This window comes from Zea mays, chromosome 1 (genome assembly GCF_902167145.1).
Source record: "Zea mays cultivar B73 chromosome 1, Zm-B73-REFERENCE-NAM-5.0, whole genome shotgun sequence".
NCBI lineage: Eukaryota > Viridiplantae > Streptophyta > Magnoliopsida > Poales > Poaceae > Zea > Zea mays.
In genome coordinates this window covers 152,844,581-152,865,583 of record NC_050096.1, presented here as the reverse complement: position 1 = coordinate 152,865,583, position 21,003 = coordinate 152,844,581, and the positions used below count along the sequence as shown (strand labels likewise).

Genomic DNA, 21,003 nt, shown 5'->3' with positions numbered 1-21,003 from the left:
ATCCTTCGTTCCTTATTTTTCTAAACATCATTTTTCCCTTTCCTTATTCTCATGTTGTTATCCATTTGTTTGATGTATATGGTTTTATTTTAATTCAAACTTACACCAACAATATTTTGTTGTCATTTAATTGGCTATGCTACATTGAATTGATAATACATCTATCAATGTTAAGTAACAACATTCTCATTTTAGGTGTTTCCATTGACATGCCGTCCCTAATTGTTGTTGATGGAAAGGTCTGCTGGGATCTGTATATTGATGGGCTTGTGAGTTTTGATGGCTACAACGATACTAAGTTGGATCTCTTCTGATTTGTACTTAGGCAAACTTCATCATATCATCGAGGCAAATAAATGGTCAAGATTACAACATTGATAGTTTTCTCTCTTATCGAATTGCCACTCTCTGTATGTATCAAAACAAGACTCAACACATGTTCTTAATGGACTGAAGTTGGAAGTTGTATTATGCTTAAGCATTGCAGATCACTTACAACGTTTCGTGTTCTGTAACTGCCAAGCTGACTGTCGGTATAGAAGGTGGACAAGGTTCATGTTGCATATATATATTATCTCTCTTATTTATTGCGGCCTTGTGAACCACAATGTTAATACTGTTTGTGACCCATCTCTAGGTTTAACCACAGAAGTCCTAAATCTGCCTATTGTGGTTCCGTAAATTAGCAGCTACCACAGGAGTCTCACTTGGAGCAGGTCCATGGGATGCTCTGTACGGGGGGGGGGATATACCAATGTTTAGCTGGGCTCGGTCTTCTCTGACAACAAGTGTGCTCCCAGTTCTCAAGGTGCCAAAGTTGTTCAACTCAGCTCCCCGTGGAGGATCTCGATTCGCTCATCTCTATCTCATACCCTAGAGGACCACAACAACATGATGGAGCATTACAAGAAGCTGACCGTCGTCATACCCATTTTCTTTCTTGTGATGAGTATTGGGCATCATCATATGATTCATATAATTGACATGCAACTAGAACCCATTGCTGCTGAATAATCATATTTCAATGTGTACGGTTATGATTTATCTCTTCTCTTCAAATAATGTGAGATATTGAGGTGGATGATAAATTATGTGTTATTTATCTCCATGTAATAGTTATACACTAACATTTTAATAATGAGAGCATGTAACAATAAAAATTCTTTTACATCTCGATGTATGTTATCATTACATATTGACTCCGTAGCAAGACACAGACATACACCTAGTAATTTGATTATTTCGATGGATATTTGGGAGAGAGTTTGGGCCAACTCTAGTAAGGGAGTCTATATGGATGTGCAAAATACTATTTTGCACTGTAGATACACTGTTTGCAGAGTGGAATTTGAAATGAGGAGTGAGAAAGGGTCCAGATTTATAGCCAAAGCGTTAATTATTTTAGGATAAAGAGATCAATTATTTGAAAGTGGTGTTTAGTTGAGCTTCTAAAAAGTGTTTGTACTATCTAGAAGCATGACACTAATTAAATAAAATGTTTATGCATAGTATAATTTGTATAGCATCTTGAAATTTTCTTTTAGTTTTTGGTTTTTAGCTTGTTCCAAATAAGTGGAAATATAGATAGTTTCATATCTATTTTAAAGTACATAAATAGAGAATATGCCTATTTGGTCCCAAGAGCAACTTCGGTAGTTCTCTAAAAGACTCACTAAATCAGTAATTTATGTAGTTAACCTAAAAACTCTTCTTTAATAGCTCTCTAAATTAACTTCTTAAATTTAGCCAGCTCTCATCTAACCTTATTTTCTCTCTACATTTGGCGACCATTTACCAACTCCTGAAACATAAAACCGGCGCATTTTTTTTTATTTTGATGCCTTTTCCCCATTCTGTAGCAAAGATAAATTAACAGAGTCCACACACCGCCTACCAGAGATGCACAATTATAGCAGCTAGTAAGTTAAAGATTAAACAATTGATAATGAAATAGCTGCACATGCACATGTCAGAAATAAATGAATAAACAATTGCGGCAACAAATTGAAAGACCAACACATCTCACCGATGCTGCTCTAACGCTAAACAAGCTTGCATGCCATACACTGATGGGGCAATACCCCAATGGCGAAGGCGACAGAACCCTTTTCACAAGTACTCTCCACAAAAAATCCCTTTGTGTTCCTCATCTGCTCTCAGGCTTCAATTCGGCTGTGCGCCACCCTCAGGCTTATAAATATCTAATGGTGTAGCCGCGTGTCCAGTATATACACCATATATATAAATATATTTATTGAAAGAATAAAAAATATCTAAAAATATTCAACATAGAAAACATATCGTGTTAATTTTCTTGTAGTTTGATCAAATGAATATGTAAATTTTAGATGACATACCCTATAGTAAAATTCTAGATGCGCCACTGTCATCACCATCAGTGATGGGAGGACAGGGTTCAAGGGTTTCTCGGTCCATACCGTTGTCACAACCTTCTATTAATGAAATACTGTGAGGGTGGTCTTATCCTCCTCGCCTGAGTTTTAGCTTGCATGCCATACATTAATTCATGCATGCCATACATTAGATTCATGTTAAGCCTCATTTGAATACTTTAAATTGAATTCCATTATAATAATCATAATTTAGACACACATCAATTAAGCTAATATAATTTATGTGGAAAATATTCATGTACCACTGTTGGCTTTACGAGATAGATATTTGTCTGCTACATTTCTATAGGTGAGCGAGCCGAAGAGCGTGTTATTATAGAGTGCAAACATAGTTTGGTGATACATAAAATCAATTTTCATTCATCACTCTATATATGTAAGATAGACTTATATCTAAATTTTAGAAAGTGATGAAATGTTAAATTCCAAACCAAATAGTCTATCCTATTAAGTAGATTCCAGTGATATAAAATAAAGGTATCCAAACTATCTTTTTTTGGTTGTGGTGTCTAGAATTATGTTTATCGTGAGCAGTACACATCTAAGGGCTAGTTTGAGAGTCACAAAACCGGAGGGGGTTGAAGGGGCTAAAAAACTAGCCGTAATAGGAGACAACTTACCTTAGTTTTTTTCACGGGTAATAATTGAGCCAAACCAACTCTAAAATTTTATAACTAGAGAATCAGCAAGTTAAAGACATTTATTTTAGAGTAAAGTACATTATCGGTTCCTAAATTTATAGTGATGTATCATTCCGGTCCTTAAACTATCAAAGTATATATCTAAATTCTAACCTTATGAAGTTGTATCATTCCGGTCTCTAAACTCTTAACATGCACATTTCGCTCCGTGCATTTGAGTCTCTAAATTTGTTTTTGGTGTCATCAATGGTCCAAATTATCTGAACATGTATGACATCAAAAAAAATTATAGACCCAGATGATACGACCTTAGAAGTATATGGACTAGAATGTGTATGTTGAGAGTTTAGAAAACGAGATGATACAACTTTATAAGTTTAGAAATCTAGATATACACTTTAAAAGTTTAGGTACCGAAATAATACAATGCTATAAGCTATATAAGTTTAATGACCGATAAGAGCATCTCCAAGAGTCTCTTTATTTTTTATTCTCTATTTGACTTTTTATTTGTCTTTTCATAAAGATTAAAATCTATCATTCGAACGGATTCTCTAACATACAAGTTAGCTTGACTAGCCAGAGTTGCTAGCTAAATTTGACTAGTGAGAAAGCTAATTTAGTGAGCCAGATAGGTCTACAAGTTAAATGACTAGTCTGTTGAAGACCTATTTTACTATTAAATAGCTAAAATTTAGCTTGACAAACTATTTAGCTATATCTTAGAGATGCTCGAACGTAATTTACTCTCTATTTACTTTAGCAACTCTTGCTGGTTTGTAGGCGGTCTTTTGCAACCTGGCCAAGCTTTAGGCCATGTTTGGTTTCTTTAGTCTAGGGACTAAAGTTTAGTTAGAGGACTAAAGTTTAGTCCCTAACATATTTAGTTCTAAGAGCTAAAAATAGTAAAAATATACTAAATGACTCATAAGAAGACTAAAATGGCATTTAATATTCTCCTGCTATTAGTACACTTGAACTAAATGAGGGGTAAATGTGAAATTAATATGGTTTAGTCTCTTTTAGCACATATGTGAAGGACTAAAGACTAAATCATTTTAGTCCATATTTTAGTCCTAGTGTTTAACAAAAAAAGAGACTAAATGGGACTAAAAACTAGAGACTAATCTTTAGTCCCTCTAACCAAACACCCCCTTAACTGTCAAATTTTACATAAATAAACTGCCAAATTCACAATAGAAATACCTCAAATAGAATGTTGTTTTCCTCAAGACATGGTCAGCCACTACCAAACACCTCACGAGGGAAACAAAACCAAAAAACAAAACAAAGCGCCTAAGGTCCCAAGAGTAGAGTTGGATCTCGCCTTCTCCCTGTCGTACCCAACGGCGTTTTCCCCTACATTGTCCTATCATGCTTGCCGGAGGATTCGAGCTACCGCGGCGGCAGCGGTGACGTATCGGTATCGGCGGCAGCGATGGCGGCGGCGGAGTGGGACAGCCGGAGCGTGGCGAGCCCCACCGGGGATTGGCCACCGGCGGCCGCCGCGTCCCCGATAAAGGGGAAGGCGGCACTGCCGGAGTCGGATGGAGGTGCCTCGGCGTCCGGCTCATCGGAGGCCAAGGTCGACGATGGCAACATCCAGGAGGCGGAGTCGTCGCTCCGCGAGGGTCTCTCCCTCAACTACGAGGTCTCGAAATCTCTTCGGCCCTGTAGCTCGTTCTTGGCTTGATCTGGGAATATGAATCCAGTTATTTGTGGCGCGGTTTGGGCAAAATGGTGTGGGAAGATGGAATCTTTTTTTGGGTGAATGCGAGTCCGTACGACGCTCTTTGTTGCACTTTGGGGGAGATCGGGATGTGGCGAAATTTTGCGCTCCAAAACTACACGCTCTCAAAAAATGGTGTTTTTATGTTTGGTTTCTTTCATTTCATCTGGAAGGGGCTACTTCTGGGAGATCGACGAAGCTCTTTTCATGGGTTATGGTGACCATCCTAATGGGAATGTTTTTCAGAACGTCGAGTGGATTGGTCTAGTTGAGCACCATTTTTGGTGTTGCGATCCTGAATTTGTACTGGGAGAGATTGGACTTTCGTGAAGATGCATTCATCTGGTAAATGGTGGGAATAATTATTGCATACAATCAAAATTTCTATTTTTTGTGGAGAGTTCCAATATTAAAAACAAAGTAATATATAAGTTGTTGTGTTGTTCATATACATAATTGTCAGAATTCAAGTGAGGATAAGTTTGTAAATGATCTTTCTTTTTGCTAAGTTATGTGGGCAATGGTCTACAACAATAACAACAACAAAGCCTTTTACTCCCAAGCAAGTTAGGGCTACCTAGAATTGAAACCCAACAGAAGCCCATGTGAGCAATGGGCTAATCATTTGAATTATGATTACTGTTTAATTCGAGGGTAATGTTATTGTGTCAATTTGTGGCTCACTGTGTAACTATGAGATCATGATTCAGTCACTGAGTTCTGGCTATGTGGTGCTGTCTTGTGAACTTGGCATTGGGAGATAGCATATGTGTCTGTTGGTTTAGCTGTAGGATTGATTCACCAGTGGCTTGTGATTTTATTTGGTGTTAGAATCTACATGTCATTCTAGAACTAGCAAGGGTGGTGCTGTTTTTGGAGTTCAAATCAGATAGTATTATAGTAAGGTGATTTTTTTGTTGAATTTAGAAATAATTTGCACTATCTACAAATGAGAATTGAACACGGAAAATAATAGCTCTTTGTTTGGTTGGATAGTGGCATGATCTTATGTTGATGTTTCTTGTGGCAACAGACAAAAGGATGACCATTCCTCTTGTTTTCTATTGTTCTCAAAAACCGTAATGTAAAGATAAGTGTGCACATTCAATTTTGATGCTGTAGTTTTATTGTTTTATGCTGGAATTTCAAAGCATCGTGGGATGATTATTTTTTGTTTAGTTCAAGTTGGTACTGTTCTTCCTTAATGTTTGTTGTGGCGAGAGGATTTTCCGTTCAGTTTCTTCATTTTTTTTCTATAAAATGAAAATGCAGTTTTGGTTCCAGATAATGTTGAATCTGCTTCTCTTATAGTTCGAATTCGAAAGCATCAGGCACCATGAACTAACCAGAGAATCTTGACACAGTTTGTAGGACGACGGTGATGCTGTTGATGCCGAGATTTCAGAATCTTTAATTCTCTACACTGTTCTGAGTTACTTTATGCACTGTTTCATCCATATCAAATTAAATCCTGTGTTGTTCAGATAATAATAGAAATCAATACAGTTATTTGTATCCTTATAATTTGCTCCAAAATCTTTTTTTTCAACATTGATAATTGTATGTATACTAAATAAACTCGTTCGGGGAAGGAATGACTGCCCTCCCGGTATTATGCTAAGAAGAGACCGAAAAACAATGGTCCCGGCCGAGAAACTTCCCGAACCCTGACCCCTATCATTAACGAGCCGACGTCAACCGTTCACTCTGCAACGGCCCAATTGGAGGGTGGCACACATGACATCGTAACCCGAGAGCGAATGAGACACAACGAGGGGATTTTTTTTAACCAACCCGGAAAATTCGCCCCTGAGGGGAATCGAACCCGGGACTTGGAGGTGCTACTCGGAAGCCTTTAACCGCTAGGCTAGAGGCCCTTTCGCATAATTGTATGTATACAAGCTAAGATTGTTTGAAAGCACCACCACCACTGCAACACAAATATATATTAGTCCCAAGCAAGTTGGGATAGTCTAGATACGAAACCCATCATCAGCCACCAACAAGAGGAAAAAAGAAAGAGAAACGGTCTTAGCGTGTACCCAGTGAAATTTGTGCATTTGGTTTTTTTTTTGTACATGACAATCTTTGTACTCATTAATTTTATCGCTGTAGTCTGCTTTCCTATATTTGTATCCATTAACATTTTATCAACATCCTACAAAAATTTCTATCTGGGATATACTAAATTATAGTTACATTAGGAAGCTAACTGAGTTTTCTGTCAATATTAGGAAGCTAGAGCTCTCCTTGGGAGACTGGAATATCAGAGAGGCAATGTGGAAGCTGCTCTGCGAGTATTTGATGGAATTGACCTTCAAGCTGCTATTCAGCGCTTCCAACCTTCTCTTTCTGATAAACCACTCTCGAAGCGAAGTAACAAATTACGGGCAGATTCATCAAATTCAGGATCACAGCATGCTGCTAGCCTTGTTCTTGAAGCCATTTACTTGAAATCAATGTCTCTTCAAAAGTTGGGCAAGGCAATGGGTATGAATTGTTCATTTTGCATTATAATCATATCAGTTGGGCTTATCTGACTTTCTGAAGCCATTGACTTGCAGAGGCTGCTAAACAGTGTAAAAGTGTCCTTGATGCTGTTGAAAGTATCTTCCAATGTGGCATACCTGGTGTTATGGTTGAACAAAAACTGCAGGAAACTGTCAGTAAATCTGTTGAGCTTCTCCCAGAACTTTGGAAGCAAGCTGGGGCCTATCAAGAAGCACTTGCTTCATACCGCCGTGCTCTTCTAAGTCAATGGAATCTTGATGATGAATGCTGCACAAGGATTCAGAAGAGGTTTGCTGTTTTCTTGTTGTACGGTGGTGTAGAGGCGGCCCCTCCAAGCTTGGCTTCACAAACTGAAGGTTCATTTGTTCCTAGGAATAACTTAGAAGAGGCAATCCTACTGCTCATGATACTATTGAAGAAGTGGTTCCTTGGGAAGACACACTGGGATCCATCTGTTATGGAGCATTTAACCTTTGCATTGTCACTGTGTGGCCAGACATCTATTATTGCCAAGCACCTCGAAGAGGTTTTACCTGGAATATACCCTCGAACCGAGAGATGGTATAGTCTAGCGTTGTGCTATTTTGCAGTTTCTCATAATGAAGCTGCATTAAACTTGTTGAGGAAATCTTTGAATAAGAATGAGAGTCCAAATGACATAATGGCCCTCCTGTTAGCTGCTAAGATATGTAGTTCCAATAATCTTCTTTCTTCTGAGGGTGTAGAGTATGCAAAGAGAGCAGTCAGAGATGCCGAATCATCAGATGGGCATTTAAAGAGTGTGGCCCTCCATGTTCTGGGGAGTTGCCTGTCCAGGAAGTCTAAGGTTGCTTCATCTGATCACCAAAGGTCTGTCTTGCAGGCTGAGGCTTTGAAGTCACTCAATGAGGCAATTTCTCTTGACCGTCACAACCCAGAATTATTATTTGAATTGGGGATAGAGTATGCTGAGCAGCGGAATATGCATGCTGCCTTGAAATGTGCAAAGGAGTTCATTGATGTCACTGGTGGATCTGTCTCTAAAGGCTGGAGGTTGCTATTGTTGGTTCTTTCTGCACAACAAAGGTATTCAGAAGCTGAAGTTGTAACTGATGCTGCATTAGATGAGACCGCGAAGTGGGAACAAGGGCCATTGCTTAGAATAAGGGCTAAACTGAAGGTTGCTCAAGCATTGCCTATGGAAGCAGTTGAAGCATATCGCACCCTTCTTGCTCTTGTTCAGGCACAACGGAAGGCTTATGGATCTGTCAAAAATGGCACAGAGGTTTGTCTTCTCAAATACAAATGAACAATTTTTTAATTTGCACATTGTTTTTATTTTAATGGGATGTTTAAGGTTTCTGTGAAATTGTTCAAAATCCTCATTTGCTTGTAAAAGAAACATTTTTGAGATTCTTAGATGTAGAAACACTAACTTTTCCCCAAGGTGCCCAGAATTCCAGATTCTCACACTGGAAAGTGCTGCCCAAAAGATTTGTTCTTGAAACTGCATTTGTGTTTGCCCGAACCAGAGCTGTTTTGGTATTTGTATTAACTGCTGAAGTGGACTAACATGGATGCACCCTGTCTAGAGTCTAATTTCATCTAATTACATCTCACATACCTTAGCATATCTTCTTGATTTCATATTCTATGTGAACGCTTTCAGGATAATGAGGATAAAGTGAGGGAAGTTGAAGTTTGGCATGGTCTTGCCAACCTGTACTCTAGTCTTTCCTATTGGAGAGATGCAGAAATTTGCTTACAGAAGGCTAAAGCCCTCAAAACATACTCTGCGACAACCCTTCATGTAGAAGGTGATGAAACTTCTATTGCTATTCATGTTTCATTAGTCATGGCTGTCATGCCTATGTCTGGCTATTGGGAATGTGTTGAAGTTTGAAATGTATATTTGTATGTTCTCATAAATGACTATTAAATAATAATTCATTTGAAATGCATACTGTCCATTTTTTGGGGTGAACTTTAATGTTCATATAGGCCAAATATTTGTAAGCCGAAGTTGAATATATCTTGTGTTTGTTGTGCCATACATCTGATCGACTGATCCCATGATTCGTCGCATTTCCCCAGGAAACAAACACGAACTGCATGAGAAGATACAGGACGCGGTAGCTGCATACTTCAATGCCATCTCTATGGAGGTTGAGCACGTCCCATCCAAGGTCTCTATCGGTGCTCTCCTCTCTAAACAAGGGCCCAAGTTCCTACCAGTGGCGAGGTGTTTCCTCTCCGATGCCCTGAGGCTTGAACCCACGAACCGCATGGCCTGGTTCTACCTTGGGGAGGTTCACAAGCAGGACGGCAGGCTAGCTGATGCCGCCGACTGCTTCCAGGCGGCCTCAATGCTCGAGGACTCGGATCCTGTAGAAAGTTTCAGATCACTCTGATGGGTCATCTGCAACAGCGTGAGGTTCCCTTTTTTTGTCGGCCGGTTTTCTCTTCGTCTTCCCCCATTTTCGAGGCACAGCTGGGCAGAGACCAGGTGCCCAGCTATCTGTAACTTGTTGTATCTACAGTTGTCAGTGTGTACCAACAGATGCTGTAATTGGTTGTTGAGTGGCCTACATGATTCTTCAACCGATAGCTCCATCAGGATCAGAGTGGCACTGGAACAGCTATGCAATCATATGAGCCATTATTATTACGTGTATTACACAGTATGAATATATGATTATAATGAGTCATCAGCTAACTTAAAACTACCGTTGCTGATATTGTAATGTTTTGTAATTTTTATTCCTGTTTTGTTTATCAATTACCAGACGTGCTGAACAGTGAGCACACCACGGGTAAATGAAATGGATGTTATACACCGCCAGAAAGAGTTCTTTCTTCACTAATTAAGGAAATGTCTGGCTTCTAGGGCTAATTTTTAATCTCTACATTTTATTACATTTTAGTCAATAAGGGCTAGTTTGGAAACTACATTTTCTTAAGGAATTTCTATTTTTCTAAAGTAAAATCAACTGGTTTTTCTTAAAAAATGGAAACCCCTTATGAAAATAGAGTTCTCAAACTAGCTCTAAATTGTTAAATACGGAATCTAAAACTCTATTTTAGTTTTTGTATTTGGTAATTTAGAGACTAAAATAGAATAAAACAGAGGGACAAAATTAGTCTATATAAACTAAACACCCTCTAAGACCTTGTTCGGTTGTATACTTGTATCTGGATTAAGGCCCTGTTTGTTTTATCTCCTCTATTATATAAGTTAGATTATGGTGAAAGGATAGAAGAATAAAATATCACTTTGAGATTACAAATAAATTAAAATAAGCTACCCATTGCTAGCTTATTTTAGATTATTTGTAGTTCCAAAATGATATTTTATCCTTATATCCTTTTATCATAATCCAACTTATATAATTTAGGAGGAAAACAAACACACTCTAAGGCTTTGTTTGTGTACTCTAGTGTTGACCCAATCCACATGTGTTGAGGTGGATTGAGGTGTAAATTAGTTTAAGTTACACCCTAATCCATCTCTATACATGTGTATTGAGGTCAATACTAGAGTACCCAAACTAGGCTTAAAGTATTAAACCTCTTCCTATATAATTTTGAATAGGAAGTGAATTAATTTCCTTCAATCCCCTTTAATCCACCTCTAAGCGAACAAGTCATAAGGCGTGCTTCGCCAGAAGGTTCCATGTCACCCCGAATTCCGTTATGTCAACCGAATTCCTTGGCTCGTTGTATGGAGAAGCGGTGTCCATGCCACCCCAAATGTTCTGGCTCGTCCGGCGGGCCCCAATCTAGTGGCTGAGATTGTTTAGCAGCCTTTAGTTTAGACGCCAAATTTACATGAAAGATGCTTGTTTGTTGAATATATGGACTGAAAGACTGAACATGCAAGCACTTAGTACAAAGTAAACTCAAACTGAATTCTATAGTACTAGTTACATGAAGACAACATACAAACAGTCAACCCTACAAACAATTAAGGCATGACTTGTCTTGTCGGGGGTAATAATTAGGAATACCCGAATTATCCCCTAAACAAACATACTCAGAGAGTCAAGGAGGAAACCCCTGAGGTGAAACAGCCGAGGAACCTGTTAAAACCGAGGCCTCCTCCCGAGAGTCTCCTGCCTCATGCGAAACTTCGCCTCGCCCGAGGTTGCCGCCGCTCCGTCCATCTCACCCTAGCCAACCTCAGGCAGATAAGACATGGACGCCCGAAAACAGGAAGGGAACACCCACATTTAATGCATGTACCTACCCCACGCAGCGGCAACAGAGCACAGTAGCTAACAAGACGACGATCACGCCTGGCGCAACATCATGATTACGTCTATGCTACAGTGCATGCACGCCGCCTGCCACCCTCCGATGGGACACCTAATACGACAAGCAGAGCAGACAGGCCCTCGGGCGCAATCTCTCCACCTCGCCCGAAGCAGGGTTCAGCCCACGGGTGTAATCTCTCCGCCTCGCCCGACCCCGAGTCTAGTCTTCGGGTGATTTCTCTGCCTTGCCCGACGAGTTCGGCCCTCGAGCAAATTCTCTGCTTCGCCCGAGCTCGGCCTCGGCCACCTACTACACCGCGAGTCCCGCAGACACTACACCAAAAATATAAACTTCCTACGGTTTCTTAACTTTCTATAGCTTTTATAACAAACCGTAGGAAATTACCAACTTCCGAGAGGCTACTAGTAGCTCTAGGAAATAACCATAACTTCCTACGGTTTGTTATAAAAGCTGTAGGAAGTTAACTTTCAGCTGTTGACTACCGTGTGCATTCAAACGAGCCGCTAACTTTCTATGGCCTCCTCTGGGAAGTTAGTTGCCCCTGCTAACTTCCTACTGCCGTCTCTAGGAAGTTAGTCACGACTGCTAACTTCCTACAGTCACCTCTAGGAAGTTAGCTTTCAGCTGTTGACCAACAAATATGGTCAAACAAGTCGCTAACTTCTACGACCTCTTCTAGGAAGTGAAGTAACTTCATAGAGTACATGAATTTCCGAAGGTTTTATGTATTTGATACAAGATTAATTAAGAGATTAATTTTAATACAGTTTTCATGTCAAACCAGAGACACTATGTGATTAACAATATTATTACAAAATTACAGGAATTGGAATGGGCTAAAAAGGAGTTAAAATGAATTTTATATGAATTAAATAAGTTCTAGAATTATTTTTACACTAAGAATTCATTTTCTATATTCATTTATTTATTTCCTTCGAGTTCTGGATGGCGCACACTATATTTGAGAAGTTCAGAGGCTAACGTATAAAAATATCCCAGACTCAATTTAACCCGCGGTGGACGGCGAGTTAATTATGTGAAAGCCGAGGGGCTCTTCTGCAAAAGTGGGTCTGCGAAGGGGTATGAGGCGATTCAGGCCGTTGGATTAGCGCCCGACGGTTCAGATTAGATTTTTCTTTATAAATTAACCGGTACACTAGGGCAGCCACAGGATCGGGATCCGACGACCCAGATTTTATGAAACCTGGACTACCCACATCCCTCCGATCATCGATCTTCGATTCGGATCAAACAGGCCGAACCCGCCACGCGGTTCTAATTTGCGCCGTACATCAGAAAGCTGACGACACAAGCTTCTTCCTCACGGCGACACATGCGCGGTGGTGCATGTGATCAACAGCGGCGCCCTCACCGGTGTGACGCGATTGGGCGACCAAGAGTTCAATTGACAGTGCAGCTAAATGCTAAACGAGTATGCGACGAACCGAATGAATTGGGTCTTACCCTAGATAGTGGTGACAGAGATGCTGGCCATGGAGATCTGCGGTTCGGTGGAGAGAAGGAAGATTGTTGAGTAATCCCGGTGGCTTCAAGCGCAAACTGTCTACGGCAAAGCTTCGAACACCTTCTACGCCGCAATGCGAGGCTCCCGGCACCACACCCGAGAGTGGGGCTCCGGTGTAGGCCCGATTCCTCGACGACGGCCCCCGCGACACCTATGGCGTGATACCCCTCATGGTCTGGCTTCTCTGGCTATGGTGACCCTAGACATCTAATTAGGTCAGTGAAGGGCGCGTACATCCGGGTTTTATAGCCACCAATGCGCGAGGATCTCGGTGGGAGTAACAACCCAGCGGCGCGGCGAGCACGAGCTGCCCCGCGAGTTCCACGGATGGTTGGGGAAGACACGGTCCCTGGGTGGCCCACGCGTCAGTCACAACAGAAAGTGAGCGAGGGAGTGCGATGCGAGAGGGAGACGGGGCCTGATGAGGACATCCTCGACTATTACCCGTTGGCAACGACACAATTGACCCAGTTGGCCCAATTGTAGTCGGACGGTGACCGTGTGAGCCTCAGAATTATCCCACCTCGCTTAACTTGGGAGGAGAAAGCCACTTTAAAAGGGAGAGCCACCCTTCCCCCATTGGACTAGTCTTTTGGGGCGATTGGGCCTTTCCCTGAGTTGGGTGTTGTCGGCGTTTCGAGACCGGGGGGTCCCTAAGCCGACGAGTGAGTGTGCTGCGTGCCCCAGCCCAGATGGGTCGAGCGCGTGGGCGAGCGCGAAGGGGGGAGAGGCGAGGTGGCCGGAGACGGGCGTGAGAGAGGTGGAAGTCCCGCGGCCTTCGTGTTCGTCCCGCGCCCAGGTCGGGTGCGCTTGCAGTAGGGGGGTTACAAGCGTCCACGCGGGTGAGGGAAGCGAGCGGCCCCAAGAGAGCGCCTGTCCCGTCCTCGGTCCCGCGCGGCCAACCTTCTCTAAGAAGGCCCTGGTCCTTCCTTTTATAGTCGTAAGGAGAGGATCCAGGTGTACAATGAGGGGTGTAGCAGAGTGCTACGTGTCTAGCGGAGGGAGAGCTAGCGCCCTAAGTACATGCCAATGTGGCAGCCGGAGAGATCTTGGCACCCTGCTGGCGTGATGTCGTGGCTGTCGGAGGAGCAACGGAGCTTGGCGGAAGGACAGATGTCGGAGCGGTCGAGTCCTTGCTGACGTTCACCTGCTTCCGTAAGAGAGCTGAGAGCCGCCGCTGTCATGGAGCTTGGGAGGCGCCATCATTGCCTATCTGGCGGAGCTGGTCAGATGGGACACCGGTCTTGTTCTCTGCGGCCCGAGTCGGCTCGGGGTAGAGTGGTGATGGCGCTCCCTGTTGACGTGGCGGGCCCGCGCCCGAGGCCGGGCGACGTGGGGGCTCCTCCGAAGCTGGGGTCGAATCTGTCTTCCGTTGCCGAGGCCGAGTCCGAGCCCCTGGGTCGGGCGAGGCGGAAGTCGTTCGGCAGAGGCCAGGGCGGAGTCCGAGCCCTGGGGTCGGGCGAGGCGGAGTTCGTCGTCTTCCGGGTCCGAGCCTGAGTCCGAGCCCTGGGGTCGGGCGGAGCGGAGTTCGCCGTCTTCTGGGTCTTAGCCCGAGTCCGAGCCCTGGGGTCGGGCGGAGCGGAGTTCGCCGTCTTCTGGGTCCGAGCCCGAGTCCGAGCCCTGGGGTCGGGCGGAGCGGAGTTCGCCGTCTTCCGGGTCTTAGCCCGAGTCCGAGCCCTGGGGTCGGGCGGAGCGGAGTTCGCCGTCTTCCGGGTCTTAGCCCGAGTCCGAGCCCTGGGGTCGGGCGGAGCGGAGTTCGCCGTCTTCTGGGTCTTAGCCCGAGTCCGAGCCCTGGGGTCGGGCGGAGCGGAGTTCCCTATGGCGCCCCTGGCAAGGCCTGACTGCCTGTCAGACTCACTCTGTCGAGTGGCACCGCAGTCGGAGTGGCGCAGGCGGCGCTGTCCTTCTGTCAGACCGGTCAGTGGAGCAGCGGAGTGACGTCGGTCACTTCGGCTCTGCCGGGGGGCATGCGTCAGGATAGAGGTGTCAGGCCACCTTTGCGTTAAATGCCCCTGCAACTCGGTCGGTCGGTGCGGCGATTTAGTCAGGGTTGCTTCTTAGCGAAGCCAAGGCCTCGGGCGAGCCGGAGATGTGTCCGCCGTTAAAAGGGGGGCCTCGGGCGAGACGGAAGTCCCTCGAGGTCGGCTGCCCGAGGCCGAGCCTAGGCTCGGGTGAAGCGTGATCGAGTCACTCGTATGGACTGATCCCTGACTTAATCGCACCCATCAGGCCTCTGCAGCTTTATGCTGATGGGGGTTACCAGCTGAGAATTAGGCGTCTTGAGGGTACCCCTAATTATGGTCCCCGACAGTAGCCCCCGAGCCTCGAAGGGAGTGTTAGCACTCGCTTGGAGGCTTTCGTCGCACTTTTTTGCAAGGGGACCAGCCTTCCTCGGTTGCATTTCATTCCGGTGGGTGCGCGTGAGCGCACCCGCCGGGTGTAGCCCTCGAGGCCTCGGAGGAGTGGTTTCACTCCTTCGAGGTCTTAATGCCTTGCGTAACGCTTCGGCTGGTCTGGTCGTTCCCTCATGCGAACTGGCCGTAGCCCGGGTGCACGGTCGGGGCCCAAGTTCTCGGGCTGGTATGTTGACGCTGTCAACGGTTCGGCCGGAGCCGGGTTTGCGAGAGCAGCCCCCGAGCCTCCGCACAGGGCGAGAGGACGATCAGGGACAGACTCGACTTTTTGCATACGCCCCTACGTCGCCTTTCCGCAAGGAGGAGGGGGGGAGTGCGCCATGTTACCCTCGATGGGCACCGAACATGGTGTCTCCGGTGAGCTGCAAGCGGGTAATCCGAGTGGACGTCCGTGCCCCGTTCGTTGGGGGTCGGCTAGGGGCCCAGAGGCACGCCCAAAAGTACCTGCGGGTGATCTGCCGGACCCGGTCCCCTGGCGACGGGGTCCGAGGGCTCGATGCCTCCCTCCGATGGGATTCCGTTACAAGATCGCTCCCGCTGGTCTCGGAAATGTCCTAGGGTACCTCGGGAGCGCAGCCCGAGCCTTGGTTATGTATCGAACGTACCCCTGGTCATCCCTCGCTCGGCGTCTGAGGCGACTGTGAACCCTTCGGGGGCCAGCCTTCGAACCTCTGATCAGTAATGGGCGCAGAGCCCGAGTAGCCTGAGGCGGCCATGGAGCCCTTCGGGGGGCCGGCCTTCGAACCCCTGACCAGTAGTGGGTGTCGGGCCCACGCGATCTGAGGCGACTGTTGAACCCTTCGGAGGGCCAGCCTTCGAACCTCTGATCAGTAGGGGGGCTCGGAGCCCGGTTCCTTCACAGGGAAGGATCCTTTTCGGGGTATCCCCCTTTCCCGGTCCCTGTTGCAAGAGATAGAGAAAGAGGAAAAAGGGAAAAGGATACGAAATCGAACGATGTGGCGTACCTTTTTTGGCGCGGTTATTACGGCGAAGGCGAAGCGTCGTCCGCTTCCCCTGCCAGAAGCGCCGCCTGTCCTGCCGCGGAGTTAATGCGACGGGGCGAGTGGTTGGAGGGGCGGCCGTTGCGCGTGCGCGAGCCGTTCGAGGAACGGATCACGGGCGCACCGTCTTCACGCCGTGGGAGGAGGCTCTCTTGCTGTCCCTGGATGGGACGTGAGCCTGGCTGACGACGTGACTGCTGCTCCCGTCCGCCTGCCACCGTCATTACTGCCGGCCCACTTTCGGCCGCATCGACCGTCACGCCAGGCTGGCGCCGCTGGGTCGTGCGCTGGGTCGCCTCAAGTCGCAGCATAGGCTCCGCAACCGAAGAGGTGCGACGGTGGCACAAGTGGCGGCGCGGCTGCTTGCATGCAGCAACTGGCGCGCTGGTTGCGTGACGCGTGGGCCTGGGTCTCCAGGCTGGCGTGTCAGAAGTCGGAGAAGCGCGTCCACCTGGCGCGGTTGCATGCCGCCTGCATGGCTGCCCGCCCCTTCCGCCCGTTGGTCTGGGCAAAAGTGGGGGTCGCTTGTAACCGCTGGGCGGTTGTGCGCACCACGCGCGGTGGTTTGGCTTCTTCTACTCGGAGCCGGTCTGCATGACATGCGGGACCCAGCCCCCGAGTCGCAGGGGTGGGCCTTGGAGCGTGTTGGAGAAGACTTAGCCCGCGGCGTTTGGGGGCGCACGTAGGGAGAGTTGCCTTTAAAAGGAGGGCGACCCCTTTCGTAAGGCAACCATGTCTTCTTCCTCCCTCATGCGTCGTGTCTTTCCATCTTCCAAGCCCCCGGATGGGGGGTACCCACCGTCTTTCCGCCTCCTCGTTGGAGGAACACAACTCCGTGGGAGTTGGTACCTTTCAGCCATCGTTCGGCTTCAAGGATTTTCATCACGCAGCCCGGCCGCACCCCTCCACCGGTGGTCACCCGGGATGGCGACCTCCGGTTCGATGGTGGAGGAAGCGAGCCAGGCTACGACCTCTACCCCTCCCTCGGCCTCAAGGATTTTCGTCATCCAGGCCAAGATGAAGGATGAGGCAAGTCGGGGGGCTGCCCCCGCATGGGTCGGCTGCCATTTTCTTCCCCCGCGCCTGGGGGAGAATGGCATCCCTCAGTCCCACGGGGACTTCCTCCAGCCATGCCGGGATAGGTAGGGCGCCAGTAGCCCTGGGTCTCCGTCTCCCGGCCTGAATGGCTGGTTCTCGTCCTCTGCGGGTGAGAGCCCTCCTGTCGCAACACCTGCCCCGAAGCTGCTGCCTAAGCCGCTTCGCCGCCCGGGGCGGGGGTGGTTGTTGTCGTAGTTGGAACGGGCGGCGACGAGCCGCCCGTCAGTCTTCTGTTGCTCCGCAGGCCTTCCCCCATGGAGTGGGGTTGTTCGTACCTGCGGAGGGGGAACCGGAGTTCCGTTTGTAATGGCATTTCGATTGCCAGGGTTTTTGTTCATTGTGGCTGTCGAGGCCTGAACATGTATGTAATTTCGGCACGGAGCCGTGTTTTTTCCTCATTTTCGAGCACTAAGTCTCACCTGTTTATTATCTGTACCGCTTCACCAAGCATGAGTCGCCCCGTGTCAAGGAGACGAGTGAGGTATCCGTATCCCGGAGGTGTAGGAATCCCTCGGCTCGATCGACCTTGCTGTTTGAGGCTCCTCCAGCTTAGTTAAAGAGACCCCTCGGCCGCTCTTCGATGAGCCGAGGCCGGGGGTAGCGATATCAGTACGAACAGAGGCGGAGTTGGCTCGAAAATGGGAACCTGGTTGGCCGGAGCCTAGCCAGGTTGTCCGTCAGCGGATCCGACGCCGGAGTCGATCAACCGAGGCCTCGGGTCGGGCTAGCGCCCTTGGAAGATGGTTGGCCGAGGCCCCGGGGGTAGCCGGCCGAGCCGCCTGCTCGGGCCGGATTCCCGGAGAAGTCCCTGGACCGCGCCACCGTCCGAGGCTAGGTCTGACCTTGCTGAAGACGTCGTCGACGCCGAGGGTGCTACGGCCCCCTTCAGCGTGAAGACCTGAGCCTGCAGGATCAGATCGTCTTGTAGCGTGTGCCTTCTGCGGCCGTTGAGGCCAGAAAACACACCCTCGCTGCGCTTGCAAAGCTGCGTCTCTTTTCCCCTTATTCCGAGCCTCTGGACTTTCCGTCGGTAACAGGGATGTTTGTGCGGGCGAGAGTTGCTTCTCGCGGAAGGTGATGAGTGAGGTATCCGTATCCCGGGGGCGTAGGAGTCCCTCGGCTCGGTCGGCCTTGCCGCTTACGCGTACCTTCACCCGTCCATGAGGCCCTGTCTCCGACTTAGTCGAGGAAGCTTGAAGGACCACTTTGGCAGAAGAGCTTCCGAACGTGAAGACTTGTCCGGTCCACGGAGTCGCTTTATCCGAACGCGAGTTACTTATCGCAGAAGGTGATGAGTGAGGTATCCGTATCCCGGAGGCGTAGGAGTCCCTCGGCTCGGTCAGCCTTGGCTGCTTACGTGTACTCCGTCGTTTCCAGGATCCGCTTTTCGAAGTAGTCAAAAAGCACGGAAGAAATTCTGCTAAAAAGAGATCTTTTTTCGAAGGAAAAAATTCAACGCAGAGGGGGTCTCCCCCCTTTTAGCCCCCGAGGGAGGGTCGGGCTTTGCCGAGGTGAGGCCGACCCTTTCTTGATGACTAAACTTTTGCGTGGGTGCGAGGTATATGAACAACTTGAAAACATCTTAAGGGTAGAAGCGACGTAGCTGTTTGATGTTCCAAGCGTTGCCGTAGACCTCGCCTTGATTGTTGGCCAGCTTGTATGTTCCGGGCTTCAGGACTTGGGCGATGACGAAAGGCCCCTCCCAGGGGGGCGTGAGCTTGTGCCTCCCTCGGGCGTCCTGCCGCAGCCGAAGCACCAGATCGCCCACCTGGAGGTCTCGGGACCGGACCCCTCGGGCGTGGTAGCGTCGCAGGGACTGCTGGTACCGCGCCGAGTGTAGTAAGGCCTTGTCCCGAGCCTCCTCCAGCTGGTCCAGTGAGTCTTCTCGGCTAGCTTGGTTGCTTTGTTCGTTGTAGGCCCTCGCCCTCGGGGAGCCGTATTCCAGGTCAGTGGGCAAGATGGCCTCGGCCCCATAGACCAGGAAGAACGGCGTGAAACCCGTGGCTCGGCTTGGCGTTGTCCTCAGGCTCCAGACCACCGAGGGGAGTTCCTTCATCCATCGCTTGCCGAACTTGTTGAGGCCGTTGTAGATCCGGGGCTTGAGCCCTTGTAGAATCATGCCGTTGGCACGCTCTACTTGCCCATTCGTCATGGGATGAGCCACGACAGCCCAGTCCACCCGGATGTGGTGGTCTTCGCAGAAATCCAAGAATTTTTTGCCGGTGAACTGGGTACCGTTGTCGGTGATGATGGAGTTTGGGACCCCGAAGCGATGGATGATGTTGGTGAAAAACGCCACCGCCTGCTCGGACCTGATGCTGTTCAGGGGTCGGACCTCGATCCATTTGGAGAATTTGTCGATGGTGACCAGCAGGTGCGTGTAGCCCCCGGGCGCCTTCTGCAAGGGACCGACGAGGTCCAGACCCCATACAGCAAAGGGCCAGGTGATGGGTATCGTCTGCAGAGCCTGAGCGGGCAGGTGGGTCTGCTTCGCATAGAATTGGCACCCTTCGCAGGTGCGGACAATTCTAGTGGCGTCAGCCACCGCCGTTGGCCAGTAGAAGCCTTGCCGGAAAGCATTCCCGACAAGGGCTCGGGGTGCTGCATGATGGCTGCAAGCCCCCGAGTGTATTTCTTGCAGGAGTTCCTGACCTTCGGCGATGGAGATGCATCGCTGGAGGACGCCTGAGGGGCTGCGGTGGTAGAGCTCCTCCTCATCGCCCAGTAAGACGAACGACTTGGCGCGTCGCGCTACCCGCCGAGCCTCGGCTTGGTCGAGGGGTAGCTCTCCTCGGCAGGGATATTGCAGGTACGGGGCCTGCTAATCTTGATCAGGCGTGGCCCCGCTCTGCCCTTCCTCGACGTGCAGCGCCTCGCCTTCGGGGGCCGAGGGTTCCTCGGGCTGTGCCGAGGGTGCCTCGGGCTATGCCGAGGGCGCCTCGGGCCGTGCCGAGGGTGCCTCGGGCCGTGCCGAGGGTGCCTCGGGCTCGGGAGCGTCGTTGATCTTGACGGAGGGTTGATGCAGATCCCGGGAGAAGACGTCTGGGGGGACCGTCGTTCGCCCCGAGGCTATTTTAGCCAGCTCGTCTGCAGTCTCGTTGTAGCGCCGAGCGATGTGGTTGAGCTCGAGCCCGAAGAACTTGTCTTCCAGGCGCCGAACCTCATCGCAGTAGGCCTCCATCTTCGGGTCGCGGCAGTGGGAGTTCTTCATGACTTGGTCGATGACGAGCTGCGAGTCACCGCGGGCGTCGAGGCGTCTGACCCCTAGCTCGATGGCGATCCGCAACCCGTTGACCAGAGCTTCGTACTCGGCCACATTGTTGGATGCCGGGAAATGGAGGCGTAGCACGTAGCGTAGGTGCTTTCCGAGGGGCGAGATGAAGAGCAGGCCCACGCCGGCTCCCGTCTTCATCAGC

At 48.4% G+C, this 21,003-nt stretch overlaps 1 protein-coding gene across 1 annotated transcript; it reads left to right on the top strand.

The window, feature by feature from the left end:
- The first annotated feature begins 4,353 nt into the window (after positions 1–4,353).
- LOC100285248 (uncharacterized) lies at positions 4,354–10,163 on the top strand. Its single transcript, NM_001158142.2, has 5 exons — positions 4,354–4,706; positions 7,019–7,274; positions 7,349–8,559; positions 8,944–9,091; positions 9,369–10,163. The coding sequence occupies exons 1-5, from the start codon at positions 4,494–4,496 to the stop codon at positions 9,683–9,685; spliced, it is 2,145 nt and encodes a 714-aa protein (NP_001151614.2). The 5' UTR covers positions 4,354–4,493; the 3' UTR covers positions 9,686–10,163.
- The last annotated feature ends 10,840 nt before the right edge of the window (positions 10,164–21,003 follow it).

What these genes read in the sequence shown, in the direction of transcription:
- LOC100285248 (NM_001158142.2), top strand. Translation starts at nt 4,494, where the DNA reads ATGGCGGCGGCGGAGTGGGACAGCCGGAGCGTGGCGAGCCCCACCGGG. An exon ending in GTCTCTCCCTCAACTACGAG is followed by an intron (nt 4,707 to 7,018) that starts GTCTCGAAATCT and finishes TGTCAATATTAG; the next exon opens with GAAGCTAGAGCTCTCCTTGG. An exon ending in CTGTCAAAAATGGCACAGAG is followed by an intron (nt 8,560 to 8,943) that starts GTTTGTCTTCTC and finishes GAACGCTTTCAG; the next exon opens with GATAATGAGGATAAAGTGAG.